Raw genomic sequence first — 22616 nt, forward strand, 5'->3', positions numbered from 1 at the left:
AGTGCGCGGTACAAATGTCCTTTAACATTATCTCCACCGAAGGGGTCCCCTGGCGCTCTGGTGCCTCTGAAAAGGGGAGGAAAGGGGGTGGGTTAGTGGGAATAAGCTGGAAAAGTGCAAGAGAGCAGTGATGTGCTGTTGGCAGCCTCAACCCGGTGGGTCCGTTGGCTGGGCTTGGGATGTTTTACGGTCGGTAGTCGTCGTGTGCTGTTGTGCAAGTCTGTGTGGCTTGTTTTGTTGTTGCAGTGTTGTGAAGTTTGTGCGGATTGCTGCGTTTTAGACTTGTGCTTGTGTTTGGTTAGAGTTTGAGAGGTGTATGCAGAGGTATGAAATTGTTGGTTGGTTAGTTGGCATTGCTGTCCTTGAAATTGTGGGATTCCATCTAGGTGCGGTGCATGCTGGCATTCACATTTCTATCTCGATGCGACGCAAGCTAAAGTTAGGAATCCATTTGTGTGGACTGAAGTTCTGGTTCCAAATGGAAAACTTTGAAACCACACGTGACCTTCCTGCCCCTGAAACAGCCTGTCACACTTGTCCAGGGTTAAGGTCACCCGATCAAAACTACTATATAAGCGCGACTTGCAAGGCGACATGAAATCCAACTGAATGCAATAGAATCAGAAAAAGTAGGGTGAGTAGGGAGCAGCGGCACACTGTCGAGGGAAGAGGGGAAGGGGTTAGATATGATTTCATTCACGGGGCATACATCAACTTTATTACACTTCATCTATACGTGCCTACGGCCGATACACCTTTTACACGTCTTCACTGAATACATGCAATACTTTTGAGCCACGTTCCTGTGGGGGGATTTTAAAGTGTCCTTGGTACCAGCGTTGGACCAGAAAAGTTTGTCCACTAAACCACAAATGCCCCCTAAAAATCGAGCCACCCTCAATTTAGACTCCAAGATGCATGGCGTACCACGCACAAACACCAAAGAGACTAAACGTTGTATTCCAATTGACCCAATAGTTACTGCTGTCTTGACTACTGGTTCTTACCCTATAACGCCCTCCATCTCATGTGTAAAATGTGACTAATCAGCCTCTGCACTCAGACCTTGCCCCAGTGTTACACATTGATCTGCCAACGATCCTGTATAAGACCACTGATGATTCAACCGAAGGTCCCTGGGCTACCCTGACTTTTGCAAACGCCTAGAAGTTACAAACCTAGTTTGGCAAAAGAATGTAAACGCAGATTTCCCTTTGCTGGAATGCATATGAGGCATTTGAAAGGGCAATCACTGACTTCTAGCGTCTGACCTACCCAAAACTCCTCCCACGCTGAAAAGCTTGCCGCCCCATCTCATGCAATTTGATAATTGTGGTAGGAAAGGTGGCTGGCTGGCCCAGGTGGTCTCCATCAACTTACTGGCGGAGCACCTCATGCCTACACTAGAGGCTCTTAGCTGGCGCGAGAACTAAACTAAAGGCCACCTACCTTGCTCAATGCTTGCAGCCAATATTCTTCCACAAGATGGGGCCTGATCCAAAGGAATGCAGGTCTTGTTGCCCCATATCCCTGATCAATGGCGAGGCAAAAATTCTGGTGACATGTCTGGCGTTTTGGATTGAAACCCTACTTCCGTATCTCATACACGGGGACCAAACAGGATTCATCCGAAGAGGAGGGGGCGGGGGCATTCAGATGACAATGTCTGCCACCTACTGCATGTCATCGCAGGGGGGCGGGGGGGGCTGGCCCCGAAGAGGATATGCTGGCGCTCAATGCCGAAAAGGCCTTCAGCAAGGTTTAGTTGGACTTTGTTTACACGTACTGCAAAAATGTGGGTTCCCAGTCAAATATCTGATTGGTGAGCTAATGTACACAGACCCCACAGCCTCTTGACAACCAATGGTGTCACGTCACCCCCATTTCCGTCATACTCTGGTACGTGCCAAGGGCGCCTGCTGTCCCTTCTCTATGCCATCTCCATAGAACCCTAGGCTGCAAAGCTGCAAGGACCCAGAGTGGTCCAGCGCTATGCGCAGCACAGAACATTGGGTATCCCTCCACGCTGACACACCTTCTGGTTTGTTAGTAACCACAAGACCTCCTTACCTAGAGTACGAAATTTGCTTCAAGACTTCAGTCCCATGGCAGGCTACGCTATCGATTGGACAAAGTCAGAATTCCTCCCACTAAGACCAGACATTGCCCGGGATCTGGGTGTGGTAACCCCTTTTAAGCTACAACTTCAACATAATACCTATCTGGGTGTACAAATCTGCACCATTCTACAAAATGAGCTTAAACTATCCTGGTCTTAAGAAAACTCAACAGGATCTACCACGATGGAACACACTCCCACTGTCTATTACGGGCAGAATAAATACCTTCAAAATGAATTACCTCCCCAAACTGAAATATCTGGCCATGATACTAACTTGCACCCCTATGAGACACATTTTCAAAGAACTGGACACCCACATATCTAGATTCGTGGCAAGAAAGCACAAATTAAATTTGAGTTTCTACAGGCCTCTAAAAGGGACCGTTACCGGTATGGAAGTCATATTTACAAATTCAAATGTTAAATACGTGGCGGCACAAGTATGCTGGGCCAAGGGTTGGCTCAACGTAGAAGACCACTGCAGCTCGAAGTCATCTGAACATGCTCTATTCGTGCTGCTCATGCTTGCTGAGGTCTTAGCGATTTACCCCTGTAGAGACTCCCTACCGCAATCCGAATTTATAGTTCGGCCCACGCTCGACCAATGGCATAATGAGATCTGCACTGGGGTCACATCTGAATTGCACCAGCTTGGATCAGTGCAAGGGCGATCTTATGTTGTAGACTACAGATTACATCCCCTCCAAGACACACATGGCCACCTATTCGAGTAACTGATCTTTATGACAGGCTTACCACTGATCTTCCCGTAGGCCAGATAGGTTCTTGGTCTAGAGGAAGTGAACTGGCTTCAGTATTTAACTATAATCGCAACTACTTGGAAGCACACTTCAGACGAGATTTCGGGAACACTGACAACAGGTGAACTAGAAATGGAGCGCAATGCAACCTCACTCCCGCAACTTCGCACAGTCTACGCCATCTGTGCCCCAACAATGTTAGACGTAGCCATATACTGGCTGCTTAATGGTCCTCAGACCCGGATATAGTACTTGACCTAGGGGGCACATGATTTCTTCGAAGCCATGCATTTGGAATGGATCTACGTGATCCGACTGCGGCTGATTTTCCTGTGTCCGGAAAGTTTGCATGTGAAATGTATGAACCACAAAAGGTTTGTACATTTCCCATGCGAACACACGTTCAATACCCCTACATACCTGCACCCACGACACACCCCACACCCTCGGCACACCCCCAACATAAACCCTACCTAACTTCTCTTCACGCTGTGTCCCTGCAGCGCCAGTTCCCTTCAACTTCCGTGATCGGAACCGGCACGGGTGTGCGTTTTCGGGTGTGCTGCGGGGGTAAACACTGTGCTCACAATACCACAGTATACTTACCTAAAATGCTACCACCAAGGTTCGAACCTTTGGTGGTAGCATTTTTCTGACTTTTTGTACGTCAGACCTTTGGTCCGATCGTACAATTCCATTTGGAACAGGGACGTTCAATACAAACTGCTTCAGCGCATGTATTGCACACCGAGCACGCTGTTTAGAATTGAGTCTCACACAAACACCTCTTTGCTGGTGACACTGGGGGTCTAGGCATCCTAGGGCATGTTACCTGGTCTTGCCCACTGATTGGGCAATGTTGCACAAGGTACACAACCTGATGGGGTATAAGAGGGGTTGATGTAGAGATGGCCCCCGGCCTGATGCTATTCGAGACTCACCAAGAGGACTGGCATGCAGAGCATATGACACGCAGGTTTGTACACGTAATAACCCCGATACTTGCATGGAACGACACAAATCCGCCCACTGTTTGCTCTTGGAGAGCACTGCTAACCAAACTATGCTCCTATGGAATATAGCGCTCTTAACCGCCGACAAGCAGCTAGCCGCCTCGTTTATTTGACCTATACTCGGAAATTGCACCAGAGAGCCTGTTTGGAAAGTAGGCCAAGTCGTATTACTTGCCCAATTGGTAAAGGATCCGAATGCGAGATTTATGACCCACAGTATTTTTAGGTGAAGGGTGGGGGGGTTGGGAGAACTACTTTATGATCTGTGACGACTAACATGTGGCTACAACTTGTCATGCACATGCTTGTTTCGTATCTACTTGTCACCTCATCACTACTGTACCTTCTGAGTGTTGAAACCTAATAAAGATTTTTACAAAAAAGTATTGGAGTCTTTTGCTCTTGCTGTCAACAGTGACACGATTGGATCTTCATAAGTTAATGGAACAATGTCCAACTTTTAGAAATTGAGAATTGCTATGCTTGTAAACTTTATAAATGAGAGCCTTTTAACTGATTTTGGCATGGTCTGTCTAATGGAAATGAAATGCCCTCATCAATCGCTGTATTCACTTTTATATTTAATTTCTTTGAGACAGTAAAAGGACACTATTTGTAATCCTTTTTCTCTTGTAGTTTTTATTTGACGTTTAACTGCAATTGTGAATTAAGATTTGTGATGTACTTAAACCAATTCACTAATGCAAAAAACGAATTGTTCATGTGATCTGTTGTGAAATACTTTTCCCCATGGTTTTGCTTAAGGTTTATTCAATCGCCTTTAGCCCCCCTTCATTTCTCAACACCCAGACTTCTAGGCCTGCCTTTCTTCAGCCCTAACAGGTTGCATGTAATGCCCCTTATTTTTCCGCTTCTCTTCAGTTTGTACACTCCAGTCGTACAGTGTGTACAAAGTTTGTCAAGATAAGTTATTTGCTTTTATTTCCTTACAGATCATTTTCCATTTTTATTAAGTTCTTTTCTTTATTTTAGAAAACTGCTACTGCTGTTGCTCACTGCAAGAGGGGGAATGGCCTAATTAAAGTAAATGGAAGGCCTCTGGAAATGATTGAACCTAGGACTCTTCAGTACAAAGTAAGGATTTTTTTTTAATGTCACTATTGTGCTTTTGTTTATCAAGTTATGATATGGCATTTATAACGTGCCTATACACGTGTTTCAAGGCGCAACGAGGGGTACACAGGGAAGACGAATACCGATTTTACTAGGCCAGGTGACATTGAGATAGCGTGTGCATGGTGGGGGGAGGGGGGGAAAGTGCAAGGGAAGGTGAAGTGCAGTACATAGGAAACAGTAATAAATAAATACAATTAAGAAAAATAATGAAGTGCGGCCTGCTGGTGGCAGGTGCAAGTTCAAACATCAGGTGTCAAGTGCTGGTAGGGGATACAGAAACGGCCCCAGAGGGCAAGGGTTGCCATTGGGGCAGTGCAGGTGTGCAACCGGTGGGGAGTTGACCTGGGCCCGAGAACGGAGGGTAGGCAGGTGACCAGTGCATTGTCCGTTTCGGCAAGGAGTTGAGCAGGGGAGAGGAGAAAAACCAGAAGCAAAGAGGTAGCTCTTGAGGTGCGTCTGGAACCAGAGATGTTTCTCCTCAGTTTTCAGGGAGGCTGTTCCAGAAGGAGGCCCTGGCCAAAGAAAGATCTACCTCTTGCTTGGAGAAGCGACTGCCCCTGAGGCAGTTAAAGTGGATGAGCACAAGCTCGAAGGAAGATATTTAGGAAGAGTTTTTAAGGTATTGAGGCCCCAGAAGTCCTTGTGGACAATACGGAGGGTTTTGAACTTGATCCTCGCAGCCACTGGGAGCAAGTGCAGTGTTTTCAGTCCTGGAGAGACACGATCCCGGGCTTGAGGCCATGGACACGTCTCGCAGTCCTGTTGCAGAGGGCTGAGAGTAGAAGCAGGCAGATTTAGAAAGGGGCTGTTACAGTAGTCCAGCCTGGAGATAACCAGAGCTCTGGAGACCGTGAGCTTCTGGTTGAAGGAGAGGGGGAAAGGAAGAGTACCTCTGAGGAGGTGCAGCTGGTAGTGTGAATTTTAGAGACGTCAGATGTGAGGAGAGAGTGTAGTCTGAGATGACCCTGTTTTTTTTTTTTTTTAAAGTTAATAGCTTCCTGTTTTGTTTGACGTTAAACCCCAAACAGCTCTCCACATTACCTTGCTGGTTGCACCTGCTCCAATGGCAGCACTCTGAACGTGGTATTCACTCATTACATGACCATACATCAACTGCCTCCCATCGGTACAGCTCTGACTACGCAGTCCTGCCCATCAAGCTCCAGCACACAAAGCCCTCCCAAGAAGGCACCTCAAACAAAAAATACTTTATTCACAAACATCCCAGTGCACTATTTAAAGATGACCTTACCAACCTGCCTTCCACACACACCAATGTCCACATCCTTACCAACCATCTCAACTACACGATTCAATGAATGTAAATGTGCCACCCTCGAACAAGAAGTTGTGAAGAAAACTACAAAATCTTGCAACCCCTCTGCTTACCATGCTTGGGTGAACCCATCACCTCAACCAAGGCACAACTATACTTCACGGCTTCCTTATGGGAGTCTTAACAAGATCCAAGCCCTTTTCAAGGCCATCAAACATTGCATCGTCCCCTTACCAGCCTCTGCTGTAACATGGAAAAGTGCAGTGCCAGTATCTTCACAGATAAAATTGAAGATCGCTCGCCACTTTGATAAACCCATATACTACTCTGCCATACCACCACACCCCAGAATGTGCTAAATGGGAGACCTGATCTCTCAAATATCTTTGCATCGCTGAAGGCCACCTTCTACATGATGGACAGCCCTGTGTCCATCCTGGAGAACACACAAGGGAGGTTCTCTAGTCTCATCAACACTATCTGGGGATAACTTGTGCATGGCATCTTTGAAGCAATGTAAACTGACCATAATTGTACACCTACTGAAGAAGCCATATGACCTGGGCGCTTACCTCTGCATCGTCGATCTAACCTTCCCATGGCAAGATAACTGTCACTCAACAACTACATAAAGATTTCCCAACAAGCCTACTTCGTAAACACTAGTATGGCTTCCGACCAAGCTGCAGCACCGACTTGGGGTGATGTGATCTCTTCTATTTAGTCTGCGCAGTAGTCTTTGGTTTTGGGTGGGTGTTTGGATTTTTTGCCATTCCTACATACTTATTTGCATAGTCTATTGATGATACCAAGGAAATGATGGCAAAGGTTTGCCGTGGAAGTTGAGATGGGGGAGGAACCCGCTTATTAACCGTACTCCAGATTTTACTCCAATTTTTAGAATGAGAGTATTTGCCTCCTTCACGATAGTAAAGTGTTCGACAACTATCATTTGTTAGCAAACTAGTGAGAAGCGCTGTATTTCAAAGTGGTTCTAAATAATAATTTATTGCACCAGAGGAAAACCGTTTTTACAAGATCCTTGTAGATGCATACTACCCGGCTTCATCTTCATGGTACTTGGACACAAAATCTGAGTTACTACAGATGCCAGCTAGTTACATCGGGTGAGTCAAATAAAGTTCTGAGAGGCAGAGAAGTGATGCATCACTTCTCTGCCTCTCGGGCCTACTGTCGCTGCCTGGCACTACCTGCTTGACATCCACTTCATGTTTTAGCTCCATCTCCTTCCCTTTGCTGCTTTGTTTCCTGTCTCTCACTTTGACGTTCTGCCTCTAACCCAAGTGTTGCGATGCCAAATATTTTGTGGTCAGTTTCTGTTGCTCTGCCTCTCCCATCTCTGGATTCTATTGCTTTTTCCCCGCCTTTATTGTGCTGTATCGTTAACTCCTCTTCCTCTCATGTCATTACGCTATATCTGTGTTTTCATTTTCTCTGTTGTGGTTACTCCTTGTTTCTTTCGTGCACTCATGTTATTGGTCTGCCCTTCTCTAGTCTTGCTTTTCCATTTCCATCTCTCCCCGTCTGCTGTTCTGCATTTTGACTGTCCATGTTTTTTTGCTCTGCTTCTATCCCTCGCTCCTATTGTGTGCTTGCCCTATTAACTGTTTTCCTTCTCACTTTGTTGCGCTATCGTTTAGCTTTGCTCTCTTCCTGTTGCTCGAATTCCTGTTTTGGATTGTCTAGTATGTTCTGTTCCTTCGCCCCCCGCCCACCACACCTTTTGTTCTTCTGTATTGCTTAAGTTAAGAGTTGCTCTTACACTTTTTTGTTTTAACATGGCACAAATATCCCAAAATCTGAATGCCTTTTTATATTTAAAAATGTAGTGCAACTTTACCAGTGGGTGCTCCTTTTTAGATGTGTGCAAACCTTCTTTTGGCCATTAGGCTGGGGAATTATAGAATTGGAGGTTTGTCTGACCAGATGCAGCAATTGCTTGAATGCAGATATATGCCATTTCATGCACCAACCTATATAAACTGTGTTCTGAGCCATCACGGGTATAGCAGCCTTGATGAGGTGTGTTGTGAGCCATTACACATATAGCAGTCCTCATGGGATGTGCTTCTTCTGAGCCATTAAGTATAGCAGCCCAAATGAGATGTTTGTTCTGAGCCATCAGTTATAGCTGGCCCGATGAGGTGTTCTGAGCCATTACAAGCACATCAACCCTGAAAGTTGTGTTCTGGGCAAGATTGTATGCAGTACCCTTGGGTGCACTACAACAGCCCTGACCTGGCAATGGGGACCCAGCAATAGGGACCCGACCTTTGGTGTAAGTCTGAACTACACAGGTTGGTAGTGTGGCTGAGCAGCAAGTCTTCACTCGAGGGGTCAATGTTGGGACAGTTTCACAGTCGGTTATTCAAATAAACTCTTACACTGGACGTTTCTTGATAAAACTGTTTTAATTTGTCACTTGTATAAGCTTTCTTCAGAAGTGAGCAATATATTTAACACTTACTATACTTCAAAACACTTTCTCTAAATCAGATAATACCCAATGGGAATGGCACACAGACACTTTCTACACCCTCAGGTGACTTAAATAGCTAGGACACTGTACATTGATTTATCACTGGTACATTTACAGCAATACTATTTGGTGTAAAAGGTAGAGGAATAAAAATAAAGGTTAACTAATAATTCACAAACTTAAGTACTTTTGAAACCTTCCAATGCAGAATACAATTAACCCTTTCCTGGGGAAAGGCCAAAGCGCAAATTCAGAGGTAAAGAAGAGTCAGCCAGGGCAGCCAATGTTAATTGCATAATGTCTAGGGGTGCTGAAGATCTTTGCAGGTAGGTAAAAAGTATTGCACAAGGTAGAAGATGGAACACTTGGAGGGCCACAAGCTGGGAGGCTTGTGAGGGGAAAGCCATAGCAACTTTTCAAGGTAACCGAGACGGGTCTCAAATGAGAGCAAGCAAGACTACACAAGAGGCAAGTTTTCAAACTTTACAGTACCTCTGGTTAGAAGAAATGGTTCCAGCTGAGTCTGTTCCTGTACAGCTCTGCAGATCCTGACCCTCAGTTGTGGGGACAAGAGGGAGGACGTCTGGGGACTCCTGCTCTGCATTGGGAAGGTCAGCAGCAGCATTGGGCAAACTTCGATTCAGCGGTCCTTTTGGTGTTTCAGCTCCTTCCGTCTGAAAGCCATTGGCAACACTTCGGTTCTCGGATACCACTCTTGACTTTCCTCGCATTTGGGGACCAGCACTCTGTTGTGGCCCAGGCTTAGTCAGTCCTGGAAGTCTGGAGTATCTTCCCGGTGGTCGGGTCTGACTTAAAAGCAACGCACACAATCTGGTGTTCCTCTCGCTGCCATTTCGGTCCCAGCAGCAGTGGAAGTACAGCCAGCTTTGAGAGGATGTCCAGATGGGCCTACTTTGGAGTTGATTGGTCCCACCAACTCGAGGGGAGAAGTCGTCCTTGCAGGCTTTCTCTAGTTGAAACTAATTTGGAGCTTCAGCACAGCAGCAGGGCTTCACTGGGCAAACCAATGGTCCAGGAGTTGCAGCAGGCTCCTCTAAGTTCTTCAGATTCCTTCGTCCAGTGGTCGACTGCCTGCCGAGCCAAAAAGCCTTGCCTTTTATGCAGGTTTCTCCCATTCATTCCATCCTAGCCGTCAATCGCACATCAGGGTGGCTGTCCTTGCTGGATAGCCAGCCGGCCAATCACCTTTTTGGGTGCATTCCTGTAACCAAGGGGATTAAGCACAGAGTTTCCGGCACCTCCCTCGCTTCCTGCCCCTGCCAGACTTACTGGAGCCAGAGGCGGACTTTACTCGTGAATCCCGCCAAAGACCAAACAAAGGGACTAAACCTAGTTTGGCACACAGTGTTATTATCAAGAAGGACCTTTCCAACAAGAAATGGACCGTTCCCGAAATCTCTACCTAATGAGTCATGCTGTAGGATACCCATGTAAACTGGGCCTTTTTTGCACATTAGGTAAAAACATGTTAAGCTGTTCTTATTTATGTGGAGTTTGTAATTCGGCAGAACCTCAGCTCAGTTGGGGGGAAGGGGGCGGCATGTTGGAGTCCCCATACAGTGAGAAGGGGAGCTGATGAATACGCAGTAGTATCACATTGCATACTGCTGTGCTTGTGCTCTGGAGTAAATAGGTTTAGGTCTTAAAGTATCTGTGGGACGTTTGATAACAAAGTGCTGTAAGGTGCATATAGTTATTCCGGTCCTACAATTCAATCCTTTTAAATGCTTGTAAGTTCAGAGCTCATTCAGGTCAACAAAGCTCTTAATCCTATTGCTGGGTTCAGTGTCGTAATTCTCCCCAATGTTCACAAGCAAAGCGCGTTTCGGCCAGCTATTGATGTAATGTAGAGCTTTCTCTGCAGTCACTGGCTGTGTCCCCTCTCAAGTTACTTTGGTAGTCTCCCAAAGGCATGGAGGAAACGTGGTACATGAATAGTTTTGTTTGTCGCCATAGCTGGGTTGGGGATTGGGATTGAATGAGCAGGAGCTAAAATCATCACCCAGGAGCGAGTACCCAACTCGCTGCAAACTTTCACTTGTATTTGTCATTTGTATAGCACCCTTTCCCCCATTTGTATGGCCAAACCGCTTTGTGGTTCGAATGTTCTGAGACCGAAGTCATGTGTGGGAGATTCTAGGAGTTCATTTCTAAGATGCGTCTGTGCATTTTTCTGGGTTCAGACTTGGGTGGGCTGGCTAGGCTCCAGTAAGCAGGCTGGAGGTCTGGCACATGGGCAGGTGGTGTAGGCTTAGGCTAGTGCTCTTGCTGGAGACGCAATGTGTGCCCAGCTTGACTGTCATTAAGAGACAACCAATAAAGGTGTTAAAGTAGGGGGTTTGTGTTAGCGGCTTTGCATGCTGCTAGAATGGTATTGCATAGCCATAGCTGTATTCTAGTGTGCATGGATGGATGGCCATGCCTGCAGCCTGTGTCCACAAACGTGGTGCATGGTAAACATATCTTAAACACTAGAGTTAATCTTCAATACCATTTACCTAGGTACTACGCATTTGGCTGGTCTCGCCAGTTGTGGTCTAACTAGATTGAGAGCCTGAGAAGTGGGAGAGGGACACAGAAATGATGCTGGGGGCTGGAGTGGGGCTGAATTTAGCATGGTGTTAGGCTGCGAACACTGCTGGGATCCATGGAGGTTTGGGGGGATAGATGTGTTGTCGGTTTTGGGCCAGTCTTCCTGGCATGTGAAGGTTTTAAGAGGGCGGAAGGGGAGAGCCAGGTTTTGAGGTAATTTGTGAATGCCAAGTGGTTATCAATGTTGTGGATGTGCAGTGGCAGAGCTCCAGATGATTGGTGCATGGATAGAGGAGGATCCACATAGTCTGAAGTTGTAGTGGTGGACAACTAGGAGCGATGCTGTGCCGGATCGGAGTGTCGTGGGGAGTGGGGGGGCGGCGGTAATAGCAAGTGAGTTTGTGTTGGAAGAATTCTGGGCCAGTGTTGTGGATGGCACAGTGAGTGATGCACATGGCTTCGAATAATAGGGAGCCAATGCGGGACTCTTGGTGTAGGGCTGATGTGCTGTTTGGGAGGGAGGTTAGCAGGCGGGCTGCAGCGTTTTGTTCTTCAGTTTCCTTGGCTGTAAAATGGTGTGCCTAGACAAAGGCAGTTTGTATGGTCTTAGGATATGCACACTAATGCTCTGCCCATGTGTCTGATCCATTGTTTAAATGTACTGTATACTGAAAAGTCATGTATGCCTGGTTTGAAGGCACCAGTAGGCGCTGGGAGCGAAAGGAAGCTCCTGGTTGCTGTTGGTTTTCAAGCTTATCAGGCTCTCCTAGGGTAGAACCTAAACCGCTCCATGCAATCGCGAACCCTGTGTGCTACTCTAGTCCCACTTCTGCCATACAGCTCCTTTCAGCCCCATTTCCTCCATACAGCTCCTTTCAGCTTGGTGTAAGTGCCCTTTAGCTGTTTTCACTTGTTGCAAAAGGGACTAGCGTTTGGGATCTGAAGGGCGTACAAGGGAAGATGCAGGGCATGGTCTTTCATGCGCATGCACCCTCTTCCTTCGGTGGTTTGGTACATTTGTGTAGGGACGATCTGCAGAAGATACGGAGGATGGGGTAGTAGGCACTAAATGTAGTGAGTACTGTGAGTGGCACACCTCATATAGTGAGGCCCCATTTCCACAAGGATTTAAATTGTGCCCTCTCCACCAGCTATTGGCTAGTGATAATGCACTCTTGGTGTTTGTGTGTATGTGGAGAAACTGAGATGGTTGTAAATTTGTATGCCTGGCTAGTAGCCAAAACTGCTTACCCAAGATGGCGTACCGCAAACATTTGATCGCAATGGCAGAGCAGCCAGGCTCAACATAAGGATGTGGGTTGGTGGATGGGTAGTAACCCAAGATAATCCACTACACAGGTGTCCCTACAACTATATCATAACGCAAGTGCAACACTATATAAAAACAGTTTAATTGCATTTGGTTACATCCTCCAATGCTATAATTTAAGGCCTATACCTGGTGGCAGACTGCCAAAGAATGTAGAGATAAGGGATTCCTAATCTGTCGAGTTTAGACATGGCATCTAAATTCCATGTACATTTTGACCTGGTCTTCCCCTGGTGTCTGCCTCATTCATATAATGTAAGCTTTCATTGAATTAATCTTTTATGCTTTTTTAATGCAGGATTTTTAACTTCTGATGCATATGGTTTTCTTCTTTAACAAACGTTTCCCCCCCCCTAGCCTAAACTCACTTGTAACTGTTTTAGATTGATGTATTTTAATTATTCCCTTAGCCAGGAACATTTGCACTTCAAATGTTTAAATTTAGAAATTGCACAGGTTAACAAGCTCGCTAGGCTTGTTGGGTAGTACTGGTGTATGCTTTACCTGAAAGGAAAGCAGCCAGTACGGTGACTGGGGAACTTGGGCGTGAGGCTATCCACTGCTAAATGGAATTTACCCATGTGGCTTTCATTCTGATGAGATGTATAGCTATTTCAAGCTTGTAAATGTTCAGCTGTTTACCCTAGCCACCTTCCCATATACGCTCAATTTGTGGACCACTAAAGTGAAAATGGTCTGGAGCTGGGCAGTCTTTAAATGTTGGTGCACCTTTTTAAATGGGTGAAACCCTGTTGGAGTATTCACAATTATCAAATTAGCTACAAAAAATAAAGTGTTACAGAACCTGTTATCAAAGAATAGTTTTAGTTTGAATATAAAGCGATATTGAACTAAAAATGTCTTTACTTCTACCCTGATTTGAAATGTTTATCTTTTTTCATACAGCTTCTTGAGCCTGTACTTCTCCTGGGCAAGGAACGCTTCGCTGGGGTTGACATCAGAGTTAGAGTGAAGGGTGGCGGTCATGTTGCACAAGTTTACGGTAAAGTCTTCAAAGTTCTGTGAGCAGATGTTTATAGTATACTGTGTAATTTGTTTTCGTAAACCATGTTCTCCAGAATATTACAGCATTGATCCCATTACAAATGAACTTGCCATTTTTTAGACTTTGGATATATGCAGGTTTGTAGCTGTAGAGTTGTCCTAGGCAATTTCTTACTTTGGATTGGCTTAGTGCTTCAAATTTACTCGTGGTTTTTATGACCCATTTTCATGTGTCTGGTCAGCATAACTGCTGTTTAGACAGCGGGAGAGAATTAACAATTGGTGGATTGTGACCATCCACTAATCGTATAAAGTTTGACAAGTTTTCGTGAAACCTGTAGCCAGACAATGCAATTTTGCTTAATCGTTTACTATTGTGTGCAAGGTCAGTAACATGTATTGGCTTGGCCATTATTGGAGTTAAGTGTGACTGTGGTATAGTGCAGCCATTAACTTATGTTGCTGCTCTAAGCGTTTAGTGCTTGCAGACAGCTATGCTAGATCAAAACAATGAGTTGGGTTTGATCAGCCAATATCCTTTTTTAAATTAACAAAAAGGATGCCATTTTAACATATTGATCATATCATTGTTACTCGTATGAAACCATTCTCAAGACATGATGAGTGGACTTGGTGATTGATTTCTCCTAATTTTGATCAGTGATGGTTTTACAATGAAGTAGGAAGAGCAACTCAATAACATCTCCAATGTCCTAACAATGCTGCTAAGATGCACTCCAACGTAGGAATTAATCAAAGCAATTGATGGGTAAACCAGAACCCATTAGACATACCTTTTTAAAATAGAGGCCACATGAACAATTTTTTTTGTTTCTCCAATACTTGGCCTCGATTTTGTGGGGAATATTTTTAACTCTTGGGATTTATGATGCTCCGTTATTAGTGTGCTGTAAAATTATTGATAAACGGTGAACTGCCTGGGTGCCATAATTGCCACAGAACTCTTCAGCATTGCCAGAAGGACCCCTGTCTCGGAGGATAGTAATCCTTCTCACAGACCACCCGGCCCAGAGATGTAGAATACTCCAAAGCCAAGGAAAATGCAGGATGGGTGCAGTTTTCTCCCAGGCTCTAAAGAAGACCGAAGCACAGGTTAGAAAATATACAAGGAATGCAGTACCTTTGTTCCTTTTGTACCCTTAGTAGTTAAAGCTGCAAACACAGTGGACCCTTTATTGGTGTAGTGCTTAGTGATGGTCCAGAGGTGCTTGCCACAACGGCTGTTGACAAGCGAGCAAAAATCAGAACGTGTCCACGCAGGCCTAGCCTGAACACATGTGGTCACTAAACTATAGGTCCCCCATAAACTGTGTATCCAGGAAAAGGAAGCGGATGCTCCAAAGAGAACCTCCACAAATGTGTCCCCAAGCATACTTTCCATGACCAAAAACATGAATGGAAGGCCCTGTTCATTAAAGCATGCAACAAAGTCCAATAGCCATCCCTCTAAATATGAGTCCATACTAGAGTTATTTGGTTTCTAACATCAAGGGAGATCATAGCCTAAACCAGAAATACAGGCCTGTAGTTTCAGGAATGCCAGGGAAAGATGGAAGTGTATCACAATCCTAAGCGCACATACCATGTGGCAAGCAGTGACCGGAGGGGCTTGCAAAATTTGTGGGGACAGATTTTAAGTGTTTTTTGTGTGCAAGTTTATTGGTCACTGCTGTATCGTAACATTTTTCAGTGGAACTCTAATAGCAGCAGGCCTTGGGGCACTAAAATCAAAGCGATCATTTGTTTTTTCTTGGCTGGATTTTTTTTTTTTGGCTGAAACTGCCAGGAAATTCTTTACTTAAATGCCTGAACACCATTTTCTCGAAGTGCAATGTATTTTCCATGCATCAATACTAAGCTTTTCCCTACTGAATGCAGTAGTTTTCAACCTTTTAGAATTCTTGGCGTTCCTCGAGACTCGCTACTGAAAGATGCTGCCTCTCAAAGATGCTTTCTCTTTAATGGCCCATGGAGAGGAGAGGGCCCATTACATGATGCTGTGCTGTATTACATTTGAAATCCCATCTGGCCATTAATTGGGAAGTTATTTTTTTTTTGTAGTAGACACGCAACCTGTTGGGTATAATTGGGTCCTTTCCTCAGATGCTTCCTCACTTTGATCTGTTGCCTTTAGTTGAGAAATGTACTTGGCCCAGACATGTGACTTGCGACATGGTCTTGTGTGTGTTCAATGTGTTAATATCCCTGCAAAAATATTGCGATACACAAATATAGCCATATTTATGCAGCGATATTGACCCATGGACCCTGCGGGGGCCACCCCGCATTATTTCAAAATGTGCAGGGGACTACCCCGCAACGCCTACTCCCACAAAATTCCTCCCCAAAAATATTGCCTATGGCGAGACAAACGGTGTAGGTAGATATTTTTGGTGGGGATATTTTGTAGAGATACCCTTGTGTGCCTGTACCTTTTTAGGTATAAAAGGACAATTCTTTAGTTGCCCAAATAAGATTGGCTCCTAATTAACAGCAGTAGAGTTGATGCACTGTCAGAAAGTGCACTAAAATGCAAGACCCTAAAGCTGGCAGCACAGGGGAAAAAAGGTTCAACATATAAAGTGTGGTTGGTTCTCCCTTTAATACAATTTTACAGGCTAAAGGTGGAGGTGACCCTGACGTACAGGGCAGAGTCACTTTTTTACTTAATCTGTGATCGCACTGGTGGATCCAGGTCCTTTTTTGGAAATCTGTGTTGGGACTGCCCAGATCGATCCAGACACAAGTGATTCGTTGGGTGTTGGGCCTGACCTCCCTGTACGCCATCTGTTGGAAGAATCTGTCGCACTATAGAAAATGTATGAAAGATGTTCAAGCCCCTCTTTATGAAATGTTAAAATATGCGTAAACCTCTAACCGAGACAAGATCTTGGTTGAATGGAGCAAAGCATGTGAGAACTTGATAGTATTAGACGTGACCCTGGAAGATCTAAAAAGATATCCAGTGAAGATGAGATCAAAAATAAAGGAATTGCTGTATTCACAAGAACATGGGAGGGGAGGGTGGTGCTAACTTCATTATAGTTTGCATGAGTCGAAAGCTCTGGACTCTACGCTGACAAAGCGTAATCTATCAATTTCCTAACTAATGATACCATGACCAATTCCTTAGGGTGAGATGAAATCTGTTCCCAACGTTAGGTGCTGGGTTTGTGACAAACTGGGCAGATGGCTCACACATTGTCGTTTCTTCAACAAGTTGAACGAGCATGACACATTTAAGCACATCTTGCTGTCCTGCGAGGGTGTAACAGACTTGACAACTTTATTTGGGCACCTAAGCATCTTGGCCTGTTTTAATAGCTGGAGATAATGTTAATGTACCTCAGGTTGTAATGTCATTTTTGACTGAGCTATTCGGTTTTTAGCTAATACAGGATATGTTGATGTAGCTGACTTGATTTGATGCAAAGATATTTTATGTATTAGCTGAAGGGTTTGTAAATAAGTGGTTATTAAATGCTTTCTCCATTTCTAATCTTATTAAGCTGCTGGTTTGTAGTTTAAATGTGTTTATGTACTGGTTACAATTTTTATTTTACTTTCTTCTTAAAGGAGCCAGACCCTTTAAGAAGCATTACCTTCATTGAGACCCTGGCAAGGCCGTAGCCCAGTCTTAATTCACAGTAGGGTTCTTTTTGAGATTACTAAAACCCAAGTGAAGCTTCTCAGGAAGAGAAGTGGCTTATCCTTGAACAAACTAGGACTGCCAAGAACATCAGATTATACAACACTTTGTCCCTTAATGCAGACTCCATATTCACATTTGAGAGTTGGCTAGTACCAAAAGTAGCGGTGAGTAAATCCTCTCTAAATGTCATGGAAGTGAAGCATGTCCCTTTTACCAGTGCTGTTGTCACCTACCTCATTCAGACTATTTTTCCGTGGCATGTGTCATTTTAAACCCCTTCACTTTGACCCCCTTGGTGTTCCCAGCCACTAACTCCCCCAGTATTTGAACAAATTGAGAGCCTTAATGTCCAGTTTATCCAGTGGCATGCAAGCATTCAGATTTCTCACCAAAAGTTGAATTTTCTCCATGCAACTACTTCCCATTCTATACTTTTAACAATGTTAATTTAAAAAACTTTTATACACGGATTTCTTTTAAGGGCACATTCTTATCAGAACTAATGTGATGGCTGCAAGTTCTATTCATCTTAACCACTGGCTTAGCAACCCGCCATGCCATGGTTCTTCACCTGCCAATCCATTACAGAAATAGGAAAGAAAGATGTGCAAGCAGGATTGGTCTGACCCCAGAAGGGGCAGTTGGCTACTACTAGGTCATATCCAGGCATCCCTTGGGTGTCATCAGTAAGGTGTAGCTTGGGTCGTAAGGCTAAGTGTTCAGACCCACAGCTGGGCATACCTGTCCCACTTGGCTGACAAAAACAAAGGTGGTGATGGCTGGAAGGTCTAGAATTCATATTCACTTGTAGTGTAGCTCTGGGCAACAGACCCTTTGTTTGCCTGTTAAGCTATGAGTTTTAGTATGGTTTTAGTGGCAGTACATTTCCGTCCCCTCAAGTGCAAGACATGGTTAACACAATTGCGCTAAATGTGAAATATGGCTGACATTTGGTCTTACCTTCTGGTAGCTAAGAGTGGTGGGGCTTTAATTGAGTACATTAATGGCTGTACTCCCTCACCACAACCGATCTGTTTCTGGTGGACTGCAGCAGTCTTCCCAGGTGAACCCGGAAAATGGAGTGAAGCTGCTTCTTCAGGAGTTGCCCTTTGCTTTGTGGCCCTTAGCCGGTGGCTGCCCTGGGAGATGGTCCTAAAAGGGTTATGAGGGCCATCTCGTGTGGTGAGTGTGCTGGGAGGAGGGAGGCAGTGATGGGGAAGTGAGCAGGGTCCAAAACCCTGGAAGATGGTACTCATTGCACAGAGAAAAGAAACACCCCCTGGGCCAGAGCGTTGGTGGGAAAAGTGCTCGTAGAGGGTGCTGCAGGGTTAGACCCCAGTTGCAAGAAATGGGTCTTGTGACTGGTTGAAGTACAATGCCCATTTCTTTTTACAATGAGATAATGCACAAACTCCAAATGGGGCACCAGAGCGCAGAACAGAACATTAGTAACTTTTTGCAAACCTGGCTAAAAAAACTGTTGGACTAGCTCTAACCAGTAATTGCCTCAGAGGCTGCGGGGATATCCTCCCATATCAAAAGCTGCAGACTGTCGTAAATGCGCTCTCAATAACCAGGGTCTTCAGCTTTTTCCCCAAATCTCTGCAACGGGGGACACGGAGCACCACTGGATAATGTGAAAAGCAGTTACGGTTTAAGATGACATTTCAAGGACACATGGAGAAAGCAGAGGTGCTTGGTTTTTCTTACATCAAGGACCATTTTTCTGTTGAAGCCTCGCCTCCCCTTTCTGAAGCCTCACCTCCCCTTTCTGAAGGCCTCTCAAATAGCATGTTTTTAAAGGAAATGCATCCTTCTAAAAGCAACCAACGGAATATTGCCAGCATTGGCATCGCAACATCAAATTTACATTTGCCAGATATCAAGTTCTGTTAGTGGCTTGCATCAAAACAATTAGCCTTTTAGATGGGTTGGACATTTTATCCCCTTGTGATTGCCATTCCCTTAACTCGTGAGCTATCCACTCAGACGTGCATTGTGTTTGCCTGTCACATGTGGACCAGCTCATACTTGCCACCCTGTGGCACATCTCACACGCCCTTTGATCATTCCGAGGCTGTTTTTGTATTTTTAAATAAGATTTCATACCACTCCCTTGTGCTGCTTGGATGTTCGAGGAATGGTTCATGAAGCAGTGTGCATAAAAATCTATTTGAATTGGCAAAATATACCTCAAGAAATGTACTGAATGACATGGAGGTAATTCATTATAGTAGCCCTACTGGCAACTGTGACACTGTGTTTTACCATTCATAATTCTAAGATGATTTAGTACACATGAAAGTGATAGGGCGTGCTGCTCATACTACCAGGAAGACCCTGATTTGATGATCCAGTCGTTGCCTGGTGTAGGGGGGGAGGGGGCATTGTGTTGACCATCAAATGTTACTGAAAGTTACCACTTTGCTTAATGGGTGATTGATGTCTGGAGCTTTGGTTGGAAACTGGTGTATTGAATGACGAGAGGCTGTATATTGCATTGGGTAAGCACACCACATTGGATGTGAAAAGAACTCCAGGTGGCATTCTCTGGCTGTGATAATTGTTAGTGCGCGGTACAAATGTCCTTTAACATTATCACCACCGAAGTGGTCCTCTGGCGGCTCTGAAAAAGGGGAGGAGGGGGTGAGTTAGTGGGAATAAGCTGGAAAAGTGCAAGTGAGCAGTGATGTGCTTTTGGCAGCCTCAGCCCGGTGGGTCTGTTGGCTGGGCTTGGGGGTTTAATGGTCCGCAGTCATCGCGTGCTGTTGTGCGAGTCTGTGTGGTTTGTTTTGTTGCATTGTTGTGAAGTTTGTGTGGATTGCTGCGTTTAAGGCTTGTGGTTGTGTTTGGTTATAGTTTGAGAGGTGTATGCAGAGGGATGCAATTGTTGGTTAGTTGGCATTGCTGTCCTTACAATTGTGGGATTCCAGCTAGGTGCGGTACATGCTAACAGTCACATTTCTGTCTAGAATCGGCGCAGGCTAATCTTTGGGTTATGGTACTGGTTAACATTAAACTGCAGGCCATTGAAAGGTAAGTTGGGGTGGCAGGAGCTTTCTGGAGTAGGGTAATTGCCCTCCCCCCCCCCCCCCCCCCCTCATGCCAGCACTTAGTTTTGTTGGTGTCTGGTGGCTTCATTGGCTTCCCCTGCTGACACCTGCAGACACTCTCTGGAGCCGCCATTGTGGGAGCCGCCCTTGGCCTTGGGGCCCTTAGCCGCAGGGGGCTGCCCTGGGAGGGTTTGTGATATTTGGCCCGTGGACCAATCAGGGGGCGATGGGAGGGTTGGGAGGCGGGATTGGGCTGGGGAAGTAGGAAGGGGGCTGGAGCGCTGAGTGCACGGAGAAACGCCATTTGTAACCACTTTTATAGTGTTTTAGATGGGGGAGGGGCGTGGGGGAAGGCTATCTGGGCCAGGAGGATTCTGGGGGAGACTCGCCTTGCCCAGCTTCTACAGCTTCTACAAAGTGAAGTAATTGACTATTATATTTGTACCAAGCCTTACTAGAGTGTTGTAATGTACTAGTGTGGTAACCTATTTGTCAATAGTACCTGCTGCATTGTTAGGCGATTGGGCTGATTAGTCTGTGCAGTTATGTGAAGTTGTTTGGTATGGAAGGGCTTTGGATGCATGGGCTAAGCTTCTCATACTGTTGGATGTAAGCTTTGATAGTCATTTGCTATTTCACCACTCTTTGGGTGAGCAGTTTTAAATGAGGATTAGTAATTTCTTGCTGATGTAAATTGGGATTAAATTATTTAACGTTGGGCACTTTGCTACACTCCATTATGATGTAACTATGAACTTTGGTTAGGTTGTAAAGTCCCCTATATTTTCTGGCTTTCTAGCATTGCCCTTTGTCCTTATACTTTGTAATGCTTTGGAAATTATCTTGAGCAGTTCTGACCATTTTTCTTTAGTAAATTTGCGTAGCAGTTGGGCTTTGCTAGATTTAATTTCTCCAAGCAGTTAGCTAGTTGGGAAGATGAGTTTTCTTGCTGTAGTCTTGGTCTGAGGATCGGGGGCATTATCATTTGTACAGTGCTGAGCTCCAGGATTGAAATGCTGGGAACTTTTTAGCTCCTGAATAGGACCTAGATGAGCCTGGTTAGCTTGACACCCAATGGCTGCCTTGAGCAACATATGTCCCCAATTCAACTGCCGCCACACATCTACCCAAGTAGCCATCTGAATATTAACTCCTGTGTACTAATGCACCTTTTATGCAAATTTCCAGTTGCATCTCATTTGAAGGTTAGATGGCTCCTAGGTCACCATGAGTAACACCTGGTCAGAGGAAGATCCTGATGGCGGGATCTACTTCCAGCCTTGCTCTATGAATGCTAATGTTGTCCCCTGTGAGCTTAGTTTATTGTAAGTCTTGTATTTGCTGCTCCTGCTAATTGAAATATGCTGATCACAACCAATGCACTGTAGGTCATATTAAAGGGGGGCAAGGCAGTAAGACTTCAGTTTGGGCCAACCCTCTGCAATGTTTAACCCTTTTTCTTTTTTATTGCAGCTATACGCCAGTCTATTTCAAAGGCGCTTGTGGCTTACTATCAAAAGTGTAAGTTAATATCTGTATGATTTATTTGAATTTTGGTTTCAACCGTTGAGTGTGCTGAACAATTTTCTTGTACCCTTTCTGCAGATGTTGATGAAGCATCCAAAAAAGAAATCAAGGATATTCTAATCCAGTATGACCGGACTTTGCTTGTGGCAGATCCTCGTCGGTGCGAGTCCAAGAAATTTGGTGGACCTGGAGCACGTGCTCGCTACCAGAAATCCTACCGTTAAATGTTTTACACTTGCAATAAATCTGAAGTGCAAATTAACATAGCTAACGTTTTTTATGCAATGCTCTGCCTTGATCAATTCTTTTTGCTTATGCTGTTGGGAGTTTTTTTCCACAACCCAGAAAGGAAAAAGGCACCTCAAAAAAAACTCCAGCTCCAATACTCCTTTCACAGTGATTGATGCAGAACATGGCTTGTGCAATACACAATAGAAGGGGTAGAGGGGCCTGCAAAACCCAGTGCCCCAAATTCAGCACTACAAGAGCATATTCACTGTGGGGATAATGGTCTGTAGATCTGGGGTGAAGTATTTGAGGCAGTGATGATTTGAAATCTGTCCAGGATCACCACCTATGTAGGCATTTTTTTAGGTGGGGACAGCATAGAGCCAGTTGGAGATGAAGTTGGTTGAAAGGAAGATCTGTGAATCTTGGCGAAGCTGA

General features: G+C 45.0%; 1 protein-coding gene across 1 annotated transcript in view; it reads left to right on the forward strand.

The window, feature by feature from the left end:
* The window catches only part of LOC138514047 (small ribosomal subunit protein uS9), a 37048-nt gene extending 14836 nt beyond the window's left edge, over window positions 1–22212 (forward strand). The window contains exons 4-7 of the mRNA XM_069629291.1: window positions 4890–4991; window positions 13599–13695; window positions 21897–21944; window positions 22029–22212. Coding sequence (XP_069485392.1) covers window positions 4890–4991; window positions 13599–13695; window positions 21897–21944; window positions 22029–22174 — 393 coding nt within the window. The 3' untranslated portion in view covers window positions 22175–22212. The remainder of the gene's footprint in view (window positions 1–4889; window positions 4992–13598; window positions 13696–21896; window positions 21945–22028) is intronic.
* Window positions 22213–22616: the final 404 nt, after the last annotated feature.

The sequence above is a fragment of the Ambystoma mexicanum genome, chromosome 12, assembly GCF_040938575.1.
Source record: "Ambystoma mexicanum isolate Mex_15411 chromosome 12, UKY_AmexF1_1, whole genome shotgun sequence".
NCBI lineage: Eukaryota > Metazoa > Chordata > Amphibia > Caudata > Ambystomatidae > Ambystoma > Ambystoma mexicanum.